This window comes from Nerophis lumbriciformis, linkage group LG04 (genome assembly GCF_033978685.3).
Source record: "Nerophis lumbriciformis linkage group LG04, RoL_Nlum_v2.1, whole genome shotgun sequence".
Classification (NCBI taxonomy): domain Eukaryota; kingdom Metazoa; phylum Chordata; class Actinopteri; order Syngnathiformes; family Syngnathidae; genus Nerophis; species Nerophis lumbriciformis.
The window spans coordinates 56240001-56257214 of NC_084551.2; the positions used below are offsets into that span (position 1 = coordinate 56240001).

At 45.9% G+C, this 17214-nt stretch overlaps 1 protein-coding gene across 3 annotated transcripts in view; it reads right to left on the reverse strand.

Moving 5' to 3' along the window:
* The window catches only part of ttyh1 (tweety family member 1), a 70190-nt gene that overhangs the window by 2834 nt on the left and 50142 nt on the right, over window positions 1-17214 (reverse strand). Inside the window, exons 8-14 of one of the 3 annotated variants that reach the window (XM_061957714.2) lie at window positions 15205-15280; window positions 15071-15126; window positions 13203-13295; window positions 13035-13127; window positions 12833-12972; window positions 6786-6846; window positions 2958-3036 (exon numbers count right to left, since the gene is read on the reverse strand). In XM_061957714.2, coding sequence (XP_061813698.2) covers window positions 2998-3036; window positions 6786-6846; window positions 12833-12972; window positions 13035-13127; window positions 13203-13295; window positions 15071-15126; window positions 15205-15280 — 558 coding nt within the window. In that variant the 3' untranslated portion in view covers window positions 2958-2997. Of the gene's footprint in view, window positions 1-2957; window positions 3037-6675; window positions 6847-12832; window positions 12973-13034; window positions 13128-13202; window positions 13296-15070; window positions 15127-15204; window positions 15281-17214 lie in introns of all 3 variants that reach the window. The other 2 variants (XM_061957698.2, XM_061957706.2) reach the window with 2 other exon arrangements.

Consider the following 17214-nt stretch of genomic DNA (forward strand, 5'->3'; position numbering starts at 1 on the left):
TACTCGAGTACTTAAGTGTGGTTAAGGGTCTGCCAGTACTCAAGTACTTAAGTGTGGTTATGGGTCTGCCAGTACTCAAGTACTTTAGTGTGGTTATGGGTCTGCTAGTACTTGAGTACTAGAGTGGGGTTACTCAAATACTTTAGTGTGGTTACTGGTCTGCCAGTACTTGAGTACATTAGTGTGGGTACGGGTCTGCCAGTGTTTGATTCTTTTAGTGTGGTTACGGGTCTGCCAGTACTCGAGTACTTTAGTGTGGTTAGTCCAATACTTTAGTGTGGTTACAGGACTGCCAGTACTCAAGTACTTTAGTGTGGTTACGGGTCTGCCAGTACTTGAGTACTAGAGTGTGGTTACTCAAATACTTTAGTGTGGTTACTGGACTGCCAGCACTCGAGTACTTTAGTGTGGGTACGGGTCTGCCAGTGTTTAATTCTTTTAGTGTGGTTACGGGTCTGCCAGTACTCGAGTACTTTAGTGTGGTTAGTCGAATACTTTAGTGTGGTTACGGGTCTGCCAGTACTCGAGTACTTAAGTGTGATTACGGGTCTGCCAGTACTCGAGTGCTTTAGTGTGGTTAGTCGAATACTTTAGTGTGGTTACGGTCTGCCAGTACTCGAGTACATTAGTTTGGTTACGGGTCTGCCGGTACTCAAGTACTCAAGTGTGGTTACGGGTCTGCCAGCACTCGAGTACTTTAGTGTGGTTACGGGTCTGCCAGTACTCGAGTACTTAAGTGTGGTTGCGGGTCTGCCGGTAATCGAGTACTCAGGTGTGGTTACGGGTCTGCCAGTACTCGAGTATTTAAGTGTGGTTACGGGTCTGCCAGTGTTCGAGCACTTTAGTGTGGTCACGGGTCTGCCAGTACTCGAGTCCTTTAGTGTGGTTACGGGTCTGCCAGTACTCGAGTACTTTAGTGTGGTTACAGGTCTGCCAGTACTCAAGTACTTAAGTGTGGTTACGGGTCTGCCAGTACTCGAGTACTTTAGTGTGGTTACGGGTCTGCCAGTACTCGAGTACTTAAGTGTGGTTGCGGGTCTGCCGGTACTCGAGTACTCAAGTGTGGTTACGGGTCTGCCAGCACTCGAGTATTTAAGTGTGGTTACGGGTCTGCCTAGTACTCGAGTACTTTAGTGTGGTCACGGGTCTGCCAGTACTCGAGTACTTTAGTGTGGTTAGTCGAATACTTTAGTGTGGTTACGGGTCTGCCAGTACTCGAGTACTTAAGTGTGATTACGGGTCTGCCAGTACTCGAGTGCTTTAGTGTGGTTAGTCGAATACTTTAGTGTGGTTACGGTCTGCCAGTACTCGAGTACATTAGTTTGGTTACGGGTCTGCCGGTACTCAAGTACTCAAGTGTGGTTACGGGTCTGCCAGCACTCGAGTACTTTAGTGTGGTTACGGGTCTGCCAGTACTCGAGTACTTAAGTGTGGTTGCGGGTCTGCCGGTACTCGAGTACTCAGGTGTGGTTACGGGTCTGCCAGTACTCGAGTATTTAAGTGTGGTTACGGGTCTGCCAGTGTTCGAGCACTTTAGTGTGGTCACGGGTCTGCCAGTACTCGAGTCCTTTAGTGTGGTTACGGGTCTGCCAGTACTCGAGTACTTTAGTGTGGTTACAGGTCTGCCAGTACTCAAGTACTTAAGTGTGGTTATGGGTCTGCCAGTACTCGAGTACTTTAGTGTGGTTACGGGTCTGCCAGTACTCGAGTACTTAAGTGTGGTTGCGGGTCTGCCGGTACTCGAGTACTCAAGTGTGGTTACGGGTCTGCCAGCACTCGAGTATTTAAGTGTGGTTACGGGTCTGCCAGTGTTCGAGTACTTTAGTGTGGTCACGGGTCTGCCTAGTACTCGAGTACTTTAGTGTGGTCACGGGTCTGCCAGTACTTGAGTACTTAAGTGTGGTTACGGGTCTACCAGTACTCAAGTACTTAAGTGTGGTTACGGGTCTGCCGGTACTCAAGTACTTAAGTGTGGTTACGGGTCTGCCAGTACTCGAGTACTTTAGGGTGGTCACGGGTCTGCCAGTACTCAAGTACTTTAGTGTGGTTACGGGTCTGCCAGTACTCGAGTACTTAAGTGTGGTTGCGGGTCTGCCGGTACTGAAGTGTGGTTACGGGTCTGCCAGTACTCGAGTATTTAAGTGTGGTTACGGGTCTGCCAGTACTCGAGTACTTAAATGTGGTTACGGGTCTGCCAATACTCGAGTACTTTAGTGTGGTCACGGGTCTGCCAGTACTCAAGTACTTTAGTGTGGTTACGGGTCTGCCAGTACTCGAGTACTTAAGTGTGGTTGCGGGTCTGCCGGTACTCAAGTACTCAAGTGTGGTTACGGGTCTGCCAGTACTCGAGTATTTAAGTGTGGTTACGGGTCTGCCAGTACTCGAGTACTTAAGTGTGGTTACGGGTCTGCCAGTACTCGAGTACTTTAGTGTGGTCACGGGTCTGCCAGTACTCAAGTACTTTAGTGTGGTTACGGGTCTGCCAGTACTCGAGTACTTAAGTGTGGTTACGGGTCTGCCAGTACTCAAGTACTTAAGTGTGGTTACGGGTCTGCCGGTACTCGAGTACTTAAGTGTGGTTACGGGTCTGCCGGTACTCAAGTACTTAAGTGTGGTTACGGGTCGGCCAGTACTCGAGTACTTTAGTGTGGTTACGGGTCTGCCAGTACACGAGTACTTTAGTGTGGTCACGGGTCTGCCAGTACTCAAGTACTTTAGTGTGGTTACGGGTCTGCCAGTACTCGAGTACTTAAGTGTGGTTGCGGGTCTGCCGGTACTCGAGTACTCAAGTGTGGTTACGGGTCTGCCAGTACTCGAGTATTTAAGTGTGGTTACGGGTCTGCCAGTACTCGAGTACTTAAGTGTGGTTACGGGTCTGCCAGTACTCGAGTACTTTAGTGCGGTTCCGGAGCGCAGTGACGGTGTGGCGATGGCGTGACAAGAACAGAGGAACTCACAGAGGGGGGTGGGGACTGCCTGGCGGTCAGGGGGAGGCTCTCATAGCCAGGGTTGCCATTGGAGGAAACGTTTGGAGTCCTGCGTAGAGACAGAGAGAGAAGGTGGGGGGCCAGGAGGAGGGCGGAGGACACACGGAGACGTGGTGACGTGGTGCAGGAGTCCAGGACGGGTACACAACAGGGAAGGAGGAGAATAAGCGATTAGAGATCAGGAAGTATCACTACAGACGCATCATGTCGAAAGGTGGCGCTCGCGCAGTGCTTCTCAAATAGTGGGGGGGGGGGGGGGGCGTGAGAGGTGATATCTTGACACATACAGATAACATTCAGTTCGGGGGGGGGGCGTGAAAATATTCTGTCCCCTAGAAAAATGTAACTGTGAGCAAGTTTCAAACACCCCCTTTAATGCTGGGAGTCTTAAATAATGGGTGGCGCTTGAGTTTGCATGTTAAGGGGGGGCGTGAGAGGCAGCATCTTTAGTGTTAGTTAATAATTATCTCATCGCATACAGATAAAAAAGAATACTTTTAACTTCGGGGGTGGGGTGGGGGGGGGGTGTGACGTAAAATAATTAGGTAGCACTGCGTTAGCGTCACTCCATTAGGTACACCTGCGTCATGGAATGAGAGACAAAGAAGTCTGCCTTCAACGACGCCAACGATCGCTGGTATCAGTGTGACGATACTGCCGCGAATGTGGATGATATCGATCTCATTGGACTGTGCAGCTGTGTCTAATGGTACAAGACGCACCATGTTGGGATGGGGGGGCGTGAGAGGCAATAGTGTACTATTTTGACAGATAAATAAGTATTTAGTTCAGGGGGGGCAGCAAGTTCCAAAGAGTCCTTTTAATGCAGTTCTTCTTAAAAAGTGGGCCGCGGCCCCCTGTGGCGGGCAGGGGGGGCGGGGGGCAATAGGTTAATATCGTATCTCTCGTCACATACAGATAACATTCACTCCAGGAAAAAATGATTTGCCATAGAAAAATGTTAGGTGTTGGGGTAAGGAGGGCGTGAGAGGCAAGACGCATGACGTCAAAAGGGGGCGTCAAGAAGGGGGGGGGGGGGGGGGCAATAGCACAATATCGTATATCTCGACACATACCGATAACATTCTCTCCCTGGGGGTATGAAAAAATAATTTCCTGTAGAAAAATGTACAGTGTTGGGGAAAGGGGGGGGGGGGGCGTTAGAGGCAAGACACATCAAGTCAGGGGGGGCGTGAGAAGCAAAAGCGTAATATGGTATATCTTGACACATACAGATAACATTCACTCCAAGGGGGTCGTGAAAAAGTGACTTTAAAAATGTTTTTTTGCAATAAAAGCTTAAATTCCAAACACCCCCTAGCGTAAGGTGTTGGTGTAAAAGAGGGGGGTCGGGGGGGGGGGGGCGTGAGAGGCAATAGCATAATAACATCTCCAGTGTCAGTAACTGTAAGCAAGTTCCAAACATCCCCTTTAAGGCAGAGCTCTTTAGATAGTGGGGCGGGCCACCCTGTGGGTGGAGGGGTGTAAGGTGTTGGTGTAAGAGGGGGCGTGAGAGGCAATACCGCAATAGCATCTTTAGTGTAAGTAAGTGTCAGCAAGTTCCAAAAAGCACCTTTAATGCAGTGCTCTTTAATTAGTAGGGCCCCCTCACCATCCCCCCGTGGGTGGTGGGGGCCTAAAGTGTTGGTGTAAGGGGGGCATGAGAGGTAATAGCATCTTTAGTGTTAGTAACTATGAGCAAGTTCCAAACAGCACCTTTAAGGCAGAGCTCTTTAAATAATGGGGTGGACCCCCTGTGGGTGGGTGGGGGTTAATGAGGCATTGGAGAAAGGGGGGCGTGAGAGGCGATAGCGTAATAGCATCTTTAGTGTAAGTAAGTGTGAGGAAGTTCCAAACAGCCCCTTTAAGACAGAGCTCTTTAAATAGTGGTGAGGCCCCCTTGTGGGTGGGTGGGGGGATAATGAGGTGTTGGGGAAAGGAGGGAGTGAGAGTCAATAGCATAATAGCATTTGTAGTGTAAGTAAGTGTGAGGAAGTTCCAAACAGCCCCTTTAAGACAGAGCTCTTTAAATGGTGGGGCGGGCCCCCTTGTGGGTGGGTGGGGGGGATAATGAGGTGTTGGGGAAAGGGGGGAGTGAGAGTCAATAGCATAATAGCATTTGTAGTGTAAGTAAGTGTGAGGAAGTTCCAAACAGCCCCTTTAAGACAGAGCTCTTTAAATAGTGGTGAGGCCCCCTTGTGGGTGGGTGGGTGGGGGATAATGAGGTGTTGGGTAAAGGGGGGAGTGAGAGTCAATAGCATAATAGCATTTGTAGTGTAAGTAAGTGTGAGGAAGTTCCAAACAGCCCCTTTAAGACAGAGCTCTTTAAATAGTGGCGAGGCCCCCTTGTGGGTAGGTGGGGGGGTGGGGGGGGGGGGTTAATGAGGTGTTGGGGAAAGGGGGGAGTGAGAGTCAATAGCATAATAGCATTTGTAGTGTAAGTAAGTGTGAGGAAGTTCCAAACAGCCCCTTTAAGACAGAGCTCTTTAAATAGTGGCGAGGCCCCCTTGTGGGTAGGTGGGGGGGTGGGGGGGGGTTAATGAGGTGTTGGGGAAAGGGGGGAGTGAGAGTCAATAGCATAATAGCATTTGTAGTGTAAGTAAGTGTGAGGAAGTTCCAAACAGCCCCTTTAAGACAGAGCTCTTTAAATAGTGGTGAGGCCCCCTTGTGGGTGGGTGGGTGGGGGATAATGAGGTGTTGGGTAAAGGGGGGAGTGAGAGTCAATAGCATAATAGCATCTGTAGTGTAAGTAAGTGTGAGGAAGTTCCAAACAGCCCCTTTAAGGCAGAGCTCTTTAAATAGTGGTGAGGCCACCCTGTGAGTGGGGGGAGGGGGGCGTACGGTTTTGGTCTAAGGGGGGGCGTGAGAGGCAATAGCGTAATAGCATCTGTAGTGTAAGTAAGTGTGAGGAAGTTCCAAACAGCCCCTTTAAGGCAGAGCTCTTTAAATGGTGGGGCGGGCCCGGCCTGTGGGTGTGGTGGTGTAAGGTAATTGGTGTAAGGGGGGGGGGGGGGGGGCGTGAGAGGCAATATCGTAATAGCATCTGTAGTGTAAGTAAGTGTGAGGCAGTTCCAAACAGCCCTTTTAAGGCAGAGCTATTTAAATAGTGGGGTGGACCCCCTGTGAGTGGGGGAGCATAAGGTGTTGGTGTAAGGGGGGGCGTGAGAGGCAATAGCGTAATAGCATCTGTAGTGTAAGTAAGTGTGAGGAAGTTCCAAACAGACCCTTTAAGGCAGAGCTCTTTAGATGGTGGGGCAGGCCCCCCCCCCTGTGGGTGTGGGGGCGTAAGGTAATTGGTGTAAGGGGGGGGCGTGAGAGGCAATAGCATGATTACTGTTACAACTATCTTGATGAAGTTTCGGGGGGACAAGGTAGCGTTGTTCCGAGCCGCCATGTTTGAAAAGGTGTGTCCTGAAAGAGCGGACAGACACGCAGACGGAGGAGACAGACAGACAGTTGTGTCCATGTTGACCTGTCTGTGTGTCTGTCTGTGTGCCAGCTAATGCCTTGCTCATGAGCACCGTGGCTGCAATGCTACTGACGGACACCGCATTAGGCACACCCCCCCGCGCCACACATTGATTCCTGAGGCGATTATTGCTGATCAATGAGGGGGTGTGCCTAATGCTGTGTCCCCCTGCAGCGCTCTGTCTGTCTGTCTGCGTGTCTGTGTGTCTGTGTTACTCACGGGAGGGGCGGCGCGCTAGAAAAGGGGGGTGTCCACCCGGCCCCCGGGTAATTATAGAAGGGGGCCATGGCCCCGCGCTGGGAAGACCCCGAGGCCGTCTGTCTACGTGCCTGATGGGAGGTGAAGGGGTCCTCACTCTCGCTGTCCGAGTCCTCGTACTCGTCCGAATCGCTGACAAGAGAGAGAGAGAGATGGACGTGTGTCAGGATGGCGGCCGTCATCATCAGAATCGTAACCATAATCATAACTATAATCATAGCTATAATTATAACCATAATCATAACTATAACCATAACCATAACCATAATCATAACTATAATCATAATCATAACCCTAACCATAGCTTTAATCATAACCATAATCATAACTATAAACATAACCATAATCATAACTATAATCAAAACCATAATCATAACTATAATCATAACCATAATCATAACTATATTCATAGCTTTAATCATAACTATAATCATAACTATATTCATAACTATAATCATAAGCATTTTCATAACCATAATCATAACTATAACATTATAACCATAATCATAACTATAATCATTACCATAATCATAACCATAATCATAACTATAAAATTATAACCATAATCATAACCAGAGTTGTAACCAGAATTGTAACCATAATCATAACTATAATCATAACCATAATCATAACTATAATCATACCCTTATTCATACCCATAATCATAAACATAATCACAACCATAATCATGAACATAATCATAAACATAATCATAACTATAAAATTATAACCTTAATAATAACCATAATCATACCCACAATCATAACCATAATCATAACTATAAAATTAAAACCTTATTCATAACCATATCTGTAACCATAATTGTAACCATAATCATAACTATAATCATAACCATAATCATACCCATAATCATAACTATAATCATAACCATAATTATACCCAAAATCTTAACCATAATCATAAATTAATCAATACGTAATCCAAATCATAACCATAATCAATACATAATCCAAATCATAACCATAATCCTAACAATAATCAGAATGAGAATCATAACCATAACCATTATCATAACCATAGTCATAATCATAACCATCATCATAACTATAGCCATAACAAGAATCATAACCAAAACTATAATCATAACCATAATCATAACCACAGTCATAACCATAACCAGAATCATAACCAGAATCATAACCAGAATTATATTAATAATAACTATTATCATAACTATAATCATAATCATAATCATAATCATACATTTATCAGGTGTCAATAAAGTCAACATGTCAAACTGGAGTCGTATTCTATTCAGCAGGTCATTTCATGTATTAATTAAAACATTATTTCATGTATTCATTGAAGTAATATTTAATGTATTCATTAAAGAAAAGAGTCCAAAGTGTGGCCAGAAATAAAATCAAACAAAAAAGCATAAATATAAAAAAAGCTGACATGTTGACATCAATAACTAATATTAATAATAATAAAACATAAAATAGTAATATTGATGTTGACATCAATAACTAATATTAATAATAATACAAAATAAAATAGTAATAATGATGTTGACATCAATGACTAATATTAATAATTATAAAACATAAAATAGTAATATTGATGTTGACATCAATAACTAATATTAATAATAATAAAAATGTAATAGTAATATTGATGTTGACATCAATTATTAATATTATTAATAATAAAAAATATATTACTAATATTGATGTTGACATTAATAACTAAAATGTATAATAATGCAACAATATAATATTGATATTGATATCTATAACTAAAATTATTAATAAAAATAAACATAAAATTGTAATATTGATGTTGACATCAATAACTAATATTAATATAATAAAACATAAAATAGTCTCCTCTCTGAGCTGCCACCTTACCGTGGTAGAGGAGTTTGCGTGTCCCAATGATCCTAGGAGCTATGTTGTCCGGGGGTTTCTATGCCCCCTGGTAGGGTCTCCCAAGACAAACTGGTCCTAGGTGAGGGATCAGACAAAGAGCAGCTCGAAGACCTCGATGATGAACACAAACCAAGGACCCAGATTTCCCTCGCCCGGACGCGGGTCACCGGGGCCCCCCTCTGGAGCCGGGCCCGGAGGTGGGGCACGATGGCGAGCGCCTGGTGGCCGGGCCTGTCCCCATGGGGCCCGGCCGGGCACAGCCCGAAGAGGCAACGTGGGTCCCCCCTCCAATGGGCTCACCACCCATAGCAGGGGCCATAGAGGTCGGGTGCAGTGTGAGCTGGGCGGAAGCCGAGGGCAGGGCACTTGGCGGTCCGATCCTCGGCTACATAAGCTGGCTCTTGGGACGTGGAACGTCACTTCGCTGGGGGGGAAGGAGCCTGAGCTAGTGCGTGAGGTGGAGAAGTTCCAGCTAGATATAGTCGGACTCACTTCGACGCACAGCAAGGGCTCTGGAACCACTTCTCTTGAGAGGGGCTGGACTCTCTTCCACTCTGGCGTTGCCGGCAGTGAGAGGCGACGGGCTGGGGTGGCAATTCTTGTTGCCCCTCGGCTCAAAGCCTGCACGTTGGAGTTCAACCCGGTGGACGAGAGGGTAGCTTCCCTCCGCCTTCGGGTGGGGGGACGGGTCCTGACTGTTGTTTGCGTTTACGCGCCAAACGGCAGCTCAGAGTACCCACCCTTTTTGGATTCACTCGAGGGAGTACTGGAGAGTGCTCCCCCGGGTGATTCCCTCGTTCTACTGGGGGACTTCAACGCTCATGTTGGCAGCGACAGTGAAACCTGGAGAGGTGTGATTGGGAAGAATGGCCGCCCGGATCTAAACCCGAGTGGTGTTCTGTTATTGGACTTTTGTGCTCGTCACAGATTGTCGGTAACAAACACCATGTTCAAACATAAGGGTGTCCATATGTGCACTTGGCACCAGGACACCCTAGGCCGCAGTTCCATGATCGACTTTGTAGTTGTGTCATCGGATTTGCGGCCCCATGTTTTGGACACTCGGGTGAAGAGAGGGGCGGAGCTTTCTACCGATCACCACCTGGTGGTGAGTTGGCTGCGATGGTGGGGGCGGATGCCGGACAGACCTGGCAGGCCCAAACGCATTGTGAGGGTTTGCTGGGAACGCCTGGCAGAGTCTCCCGTCAGAGAGAGTTTCAATTCCCACCTCCGGAAGAACTTTGAACATGTCACGAGGGAGGTGCTGGACATTGAGTCCGAGTGGACAATGTTCCGTACCTCTATTGTCGAGGCGGCCGATTGGAGCTGTGGCCGCAAGGTAGTTGGTGCCTGTCGTGGCGGTAATCCTAGAACCCGTTGGTGGACGCCGGCGGTGAGGGATGCCGTCAGGCTGAAGAAGGAGTCCTATCGGGTTCTTTTGGCTCATGGGACTCCTGAGGCAGCAGACAGGTACCGACAGGCCAAGCGGTGTGCGGCTTCAGCGGTCGCGGAGGCAAACACTCGGACATGGGAGGAGTTCGGGGAGGCCATGGAAAAAGACTTCCGGACGGCTTCGAAGCAATTCTGGACCACCATCCGCCGCCTCAGGAAGGGGAAGCAGTGCAGTGTCAACACCGTGTATGGTGGGGATGGTGCTCTGCTGACCTCGACTGCGGATGTTGTGGATCGGTGGAGGGAATACTTCGAAGACCTCCTCAATCCTACCAGCACGTCTTCCTATGAGGAAGCAGGGCCTGGGGAATCTGTGGTGGGCTCTCCTATTTCTGGGGCTGAGGTTGCCGAGGTAGTTAAAAAGCTCCTCGGTGGCAAGGCCCCGGGGGTGGATGGGATCCGCCCGGAATTCCTTAAGGCTCTGGATGTTGTGGGGCTGTCTTGGCTGACAAGACTCTGCAACATCGCGTGGACATCGGGGGCGGTACCTCTGGATTGGCAGACCGGGGTGGTGGTTCCTCTCTTTAAGAAGGGGAACCGGAGGGTGTGTTCCAACTATCGTGGGATCACACTCCTCAGCCTTCCCGGTAAGGTCTATTCAGGTGTACTGGAGAGGAGGCTACGCCGGATAGTCGAACCTCGGATTCAGGAGGAACAGTGTGGTTTTCGTCCTGGTCGTGGAACTGTGGACCAGCTCTATACTCTCGGCAGGGTCCTTGAGGGTGCATGGGAGTTTGCCCAACCAGTCTACATGTGCTTTGTGGACTTGGAGAAGGCATTCGACCGTGTACCCCGAGAAGTCCTGTGGGGAGTGCTCAGAGAGTATGGGGTAACGGACTGTCTTATTGTGGCAGTTCGCTCCCTGTATAATCAGTGTCAGAGCTTGGTCCGCATTGCCGGCAGTAAGTCGGACACGTTTCCAGTGAGGGTTGGACTCCGCCAAGGCTGCCCTTTGTCACCGATTCTGTTCATAACCTTTATGGACAGAATTTCTAGGCGCAGTCAGGGCGTTGAGGGGATCTGGTTTGGTGGCTGCAGGATTAGGTCACTGCTATTTGCAGATGATGTGGTCCTGATGGCTTCCTCCGGCCAAGATCTTCAGCTCTCACTGGATCGGTTCGCAGCCGAGTGTGAAGCGATTGGGATGGGAATCAGCACCTCCAAGTCCGAGTCCATGGTTCTCTCCCGGAAAAGGGTGGAGTGCCATCTCCGGGTTGGGGAGGAGATCTTGCCCCAAGTGGAGGAGTTCAAGTACCTCGGAGTCTTGTTCACGAGTGGGGGAAGAGTGGATCGTGAGATCGACAGGCGGATCGGTGCGGCGTCTTCAGTAATGCGGACGCTGTATCGATCCGTTGTGGTGAAGAAGGAGCTGAGCCGGAAGGCAAAGCTCTCGATTTACCGGTCGATCTACGTTCCCATCCTCACCTATGGTCATGAGCTTTGGGTCATGACCGAAAGGACAAGATCACGGGTACAAGCGGCCGAAATGAGTTTCCGCCGCCGAGTGGCGGGGCTCTCCCTTAGAGATAGGGTGAGAAGCTCTGTCATTCGGGGGGAGCTCAAAGTAAAGCCGCTGCTCCTCCACATCGAGAGGAGCCAGATGAGGTGGTTCGGGCATCTGGTCAGGATGCCACCCGAACGCCTCCCTAGGAAGGTGTTTCGGGCACGTCCGACCGGTAGGAGGCCCCGGGGAAGACCCAGGACACGCTGGGAAGACTATCTCTCCCGGCTGGCCTGGGAACGCCTCGGGATCCCCCGGGAGGAGCTGGACGAAGTGGCTGGGGAGAGGGAAGTCTGGGCTTCCCTGCTTAAGCTGCTGCCCCCGCGACCCGACCTCGGATAAGCGTAAGAAGATGGATGGATGGATGGATGGATAAAATAGTAATATTGATGTTGACATCAATAACTAATATTAATAATAAAAATAAATAAAATAGTAATATTGATGTTGACATCAATAACTAATATTAATAATGATAAAATAATAATAATAACAAATAAAATAGTAATATTGACATCAATAACTAATATTGATAATAATAAAATATATAATAGTAATATTGATGTTGATGTTGACATCAATAACTAATATTATTAATAATAAAAATATATTACTAATATTGATGTTGACATCAATAACTAAAAATAATAATAATGCAACGATATAATATTGATATTGATATCTATAACTAAAATTAATAATAATAAAATTAATATAAAATAGTAATATTGATGTTGACATCAATAACTAATATTAATATAATAAAACATAAAATAGTAATATTGATGTTGATATCAATAATTAATATTAATTTTAAAAAAATAGCAATATTGACGTTGACATCAATAACCATTAATAATAATAATAACAAATAAAATACTCATATTGACATCAATAACTAATATTGATAATAATAAAACATAATAGTAATATTGATGTTGACATCAATAACTAATATTAATAATAATAACAAATATAATAGTAGTATTGATGTTGACATCAATACCTAATATTAATAATAATAAAAAATACAATAGTAATATTGATGTTGATATCAATAACTACAATTAATAATAACAAAAAATATTGCGATGAAACATTTTTTGGTTATAAAATCCTAATCATCAACACGATTACTTCTAGAAAATGACGTCTTTTTATTTTGTCCTGGAAAAATTGTAGAAACCTTTGTAAAATATTCATTCCGAATGATTCTGCCGTCAAATAAAATAAGTGCTTTATTTTGAAATGTGACTTGGTTGTGGGTGCTGACCTGGGGAAGCTCCTCCAGGCGCCGGGCAGAGAGCAGAGGATGGCGGTGAAGGCGAGCGCCGACAGGAAGGAGTAGAGCGAGAGGTAGAGCAGGCCCTCCATGCCGTCGTAGCACAGGCCCTTCAGCGAGTCCGTGTAGTCCTGCAAGACCCGCCCGTTACCAAAACCGCACCTCCTACGCGCCTCGGACTCGGACTCGGTACCTTGTTGAGGCCTCGGCAGTTGAGCAGCGCCACCAGCTGGTGGAAGTTGCCTTCTGTGCTGTTGAGGATCTGCTGGACGTCCCTGAGCGACTTCTGCACCAAAGAGAGGAGGACGTGAGGGACAAACCAAAACAACAGTAGGTCAACTACAGCCGCGCTTCAACCCACCTCGGCTTTAGGGAACTGGGTGAGGGCGTTACGATCCAGGCTGGACAGGTGGGTGTGGATGTTGGACAGAGCCCTCTGGGACTGTGTGAGGAGCTGCAGACCACAAGGATCAAAATAGTCCTTGGTCAGGTTCCATTAGTCAAGACAAGGCATGACATAGTCCTTGGTCAGGTTCCATTAGTCATGATCCATGCATGAAATAGTCATTGGTCAGGTTCCATTAGTCATGATCCGTGCATGAAATAGTCCTTGGTCTGGTTCCATTAGTCATGATTGTGCATGAAATAGTCCTTGGTCAGGTTCCATTAATCATGATTGTGCATGAAATAGTCCTTGGTCAGGTTCCATTAGTCCTGACCGTGCATGAAATAGTCCTTGGTCAGGTTCCATTAGTCATGACCGTGCATGAAATAGTCCTTGGTCAGGTTCCATTAGTCATGATCCGTGCATGAAATAGTCCTTGGTCAGGTTCCATTAGTCATGACCGTGCATGAGATAGTCCTTGGTCAGGTTCCATTAGTCATGACCGTGCATGAAATAGTCCTTGGTCTGGTTCCATTAGTCATGATCCGTGCATGAAATAGTCCTTGGTCAGGTTCCATTAGTCATGATTGTGCATGAAATAGTCCTTGGTCAGGTTCCATTAGTCCTGACCATGCATGAAATAGTCCTTGGTCAGGTTCCATTAGTCATGACCGTGCATGAAATAGTCCTTGATCAGGTTCCATTAGTCCTGATTGTGCATGAAATAGTCCTTGGTCAGGTTCCATTAGTCATGACCGTGCATGAGATACTCCTTGGTCAGGTTCCATTAGTCATGACCGTGCATGAAATAGTCCTTGGTCTGGTTCCATTAGTCATGATCCGTGCATGAAATAGTCCTTGGTCAGGTTCCATTAGTCATGACTGTGCATGAAATAGTCCTTGGTCAGGTTCCATTAGTCATGACCGTGCACGAAATAGTCCTTGGTCAGGTTCCATTAGTCATGATCCATGCATGAAATAGTCCTTGGTCAGGTTCCATTAGTCATGATCCGTGCATGAAATAGTCCTTTGTCTGGTTCCATTAATCATGATTGTGCATGAAATAGTCCTTGGTCAGGTTCCATTAGTCCTGACCGTGCATGAAATAGTCCTTGGTCAGGTTCCATTAGTCATGACCGTGCATGAAATAGTCCTTGGTCAGGTTCCATTAGTCATGATCCGTGCATGAAATAGTCCTTGGTCAGGTTCCATTAGTCATGACCGTGCATGAGATAGTCCTTGATCAGGTTCCATTAGTCATGACCGTGCATGAAATAGTCCTTGGTCTGGTTCCATTAGTCATGATCCGTGCATGAAATAGTCCTTGGTCAGGTTCCATTAGTCATGATTGTGCATGAAATAGTCCTTGGTCAGGTTCCATTAGTCCTGACCATGCATGAAATAGTCCTTGGTCAGGTTCCATTAGTCATGACCGTGCATGAAATAGTCCTTGGTCAGGTTCCATTAGTCATGACCGTGCATGAGATAGTCCTTGGTCTGGTTCCATTAGTCGTGACCGTGCATGAAATAGTCCTAGGTCAGGTTCTATTAACCATGACCGAGCATGAGATAGTCCTTGGTCAGGTTCCATTAGTCATGACCGTGCATGAAATAGTCCTTGGTCAGGTTCCATTAGTCATGACCGTACATGAGATAGTCCTAGGTCAGGTTCTAATAACCATGACCGTGCATGAGATAGTCCTTGGTCAGGTTCCATTAGTCATGACCGTGCATGAGATAGTCCTTGGTCAGGTTCCATTAGTCATGACCGTGCATGAAATAGTCCTTGGTCTGGTTCCATTAGTCATGACCGTGCATGGTATGCTGCTGTGCCGGGGACTTACCTGCTGGAAAGGACTCTTCATGCGCCGGCTGCAGGTCAGGTAGTAGTCCAGCACGTCTGGACGGCAGACACAAAAGGAGGCCATGATGGAGCGTCATCGCACAGGTGCATGATGGGAAATAGTCCAGAACCTACCTGGGCTGGTTCCTGTGTTGAAGTTAGTGGAGTTGAGCACAAACGTGTTTGGATCCCAGCAGAAGTCGCTGAGAGCCTGGACAAGCAGCAAGGAGAACCAGGAGGACCAGGAGGACCAGGAGGACCAGGAGGACCAGGAGGACCAGGAGGACAAGAAGGACCAGGAGGACCAGGAGGATAAGAAGGACCAGGAGGACAAGGAGGACAAGGAGGACAAGAAGGACCAGGAGGACAAGGAGGACCAGGGGGACAAGAAGGACCAGGAGGACCAGGAGGACAAGGAGGACAAGAAGGACCAGAAGGACAAGGTGGACAAGGAGGACAAGAAGGACCAGGAGGACCAGGAGGACCAGGAGGACCAGGAGGATAAGAAGGAGGACAAGAAGGAGGACAAGAAGGAGCACAAGAAGAAGGACCAGGAGGACAAGAAGGACCAGGAGGACAAGAAGGAGGACAAAAAGGACCAGGAGAACAAGAAGGAGGACGAGAAGGAGGACAAGAAGGAAGACAAGAAGGACCAGGAGGACAAGAAGGACCAGGAGGACCAGGGGGACAAGGAGGACCAGGAGGACAAGAAGAACCAGGGGGACAAATAGGAGGACAAGAAGGAGGACCAGGAGGACAAGAGGGACCAGGAGGATAAGAAGGAGGACAAGAAGGAGGACAAGATGGACCAGGAGGACAAGAAGGAGGACAAAAAGGACCAAGAAGACAAGAAGGAGGACCAGGAGGACAAGAAGGGGGACAAGGAGGAGGAGGAAGGGGAGGAATAAGAGGAGAGAGAGTGAAGAAGACAGGTGAGATGTTGGTGACACATTATACATGTAGTGAGTTCAAGTACCCTTGATTAGAAGACTCAAAAAGCTAAATTATATATAAACGAATATACTTTTTAGTTTCTATTAATATTTTAATATTTGACCTTGACATGTTTCAAATGTTGTTTGCAGTCTTCCTCAGAGGTCACCTGACCACTGTGACTCACCTGACAGGTCTACCTGGTTGGCCACGCCTACAAGAACAGCTGATAGGCCACGCCTCACAGTGACCCCTGTCAGACATTTAATGCATGTCAAGGTCAAATATTTCATCTTTTTTTAGTTTGTTTTTGAAAAAATAAATGCATTTAGAAAATAAATAAATAAATGTATAACGTCAGTTTTTTCAAGTTTAAATGTTTTTATTTTTTATTCAAACATAAATGAATGAAAACTATATATGAGCTTTGATGACGTTCTGACGTCTGCTTTTTAGTGAATGTTTTAAATAAATTATTTATGATTTAAAAAATACATATTAGCTTTGATGATGTTATAAAGTGCTTTTAAATAAATAAATAAAGATTAATAAATAAAATATGAATGTGAGCTTTGATGACGCTTTGATGTCTTTTAAAAAAAAAACTAATTAAAAAATGTAAATTGATGTGCGCTTTGATGAGATTTTGATGTTTTTTTAAAAATAAATTAATGAATTAAACAAATTAATGTGAGCTTTGATGACGATTCATTTTTTAATTAATGAATAAAAATTTTAGCTTTGATAACAACAGTATGATGACTGTTCTGTTTTTTTTAAATAAATTCAAATAAGTAAATGAAAATAAATGTGAGCGTTGACGTCACTGTGATGTCTGCTTTTTTATCTTTTTAATAAAGAAATTGTTTAAAAAATAAATAAATAAATAAATAAATATATATATATATATATATATATATATATATATATATATATTAGAGCTTTGACAACGTTTTTATTTTCTATCATCAGTTTTGTTTTTAATCAATTAATCAATTGAATAAATATAAACTAATGTCAGCTTTGATGACATTATGACGTCTGTGTTTTTTTTTGGGGGGGGGGGGGTTCATAAATAAACACATCAAGAAGAAAAAAAGTGAGCTTTGATGACGTTTGTTTTTTTCTATTTTATTTTTCTATTTTTGTTTTTCAATAAATGAATTAATTAATAAAATAAATTAAAAGTAAACATGAGCTTTGATGATGTTA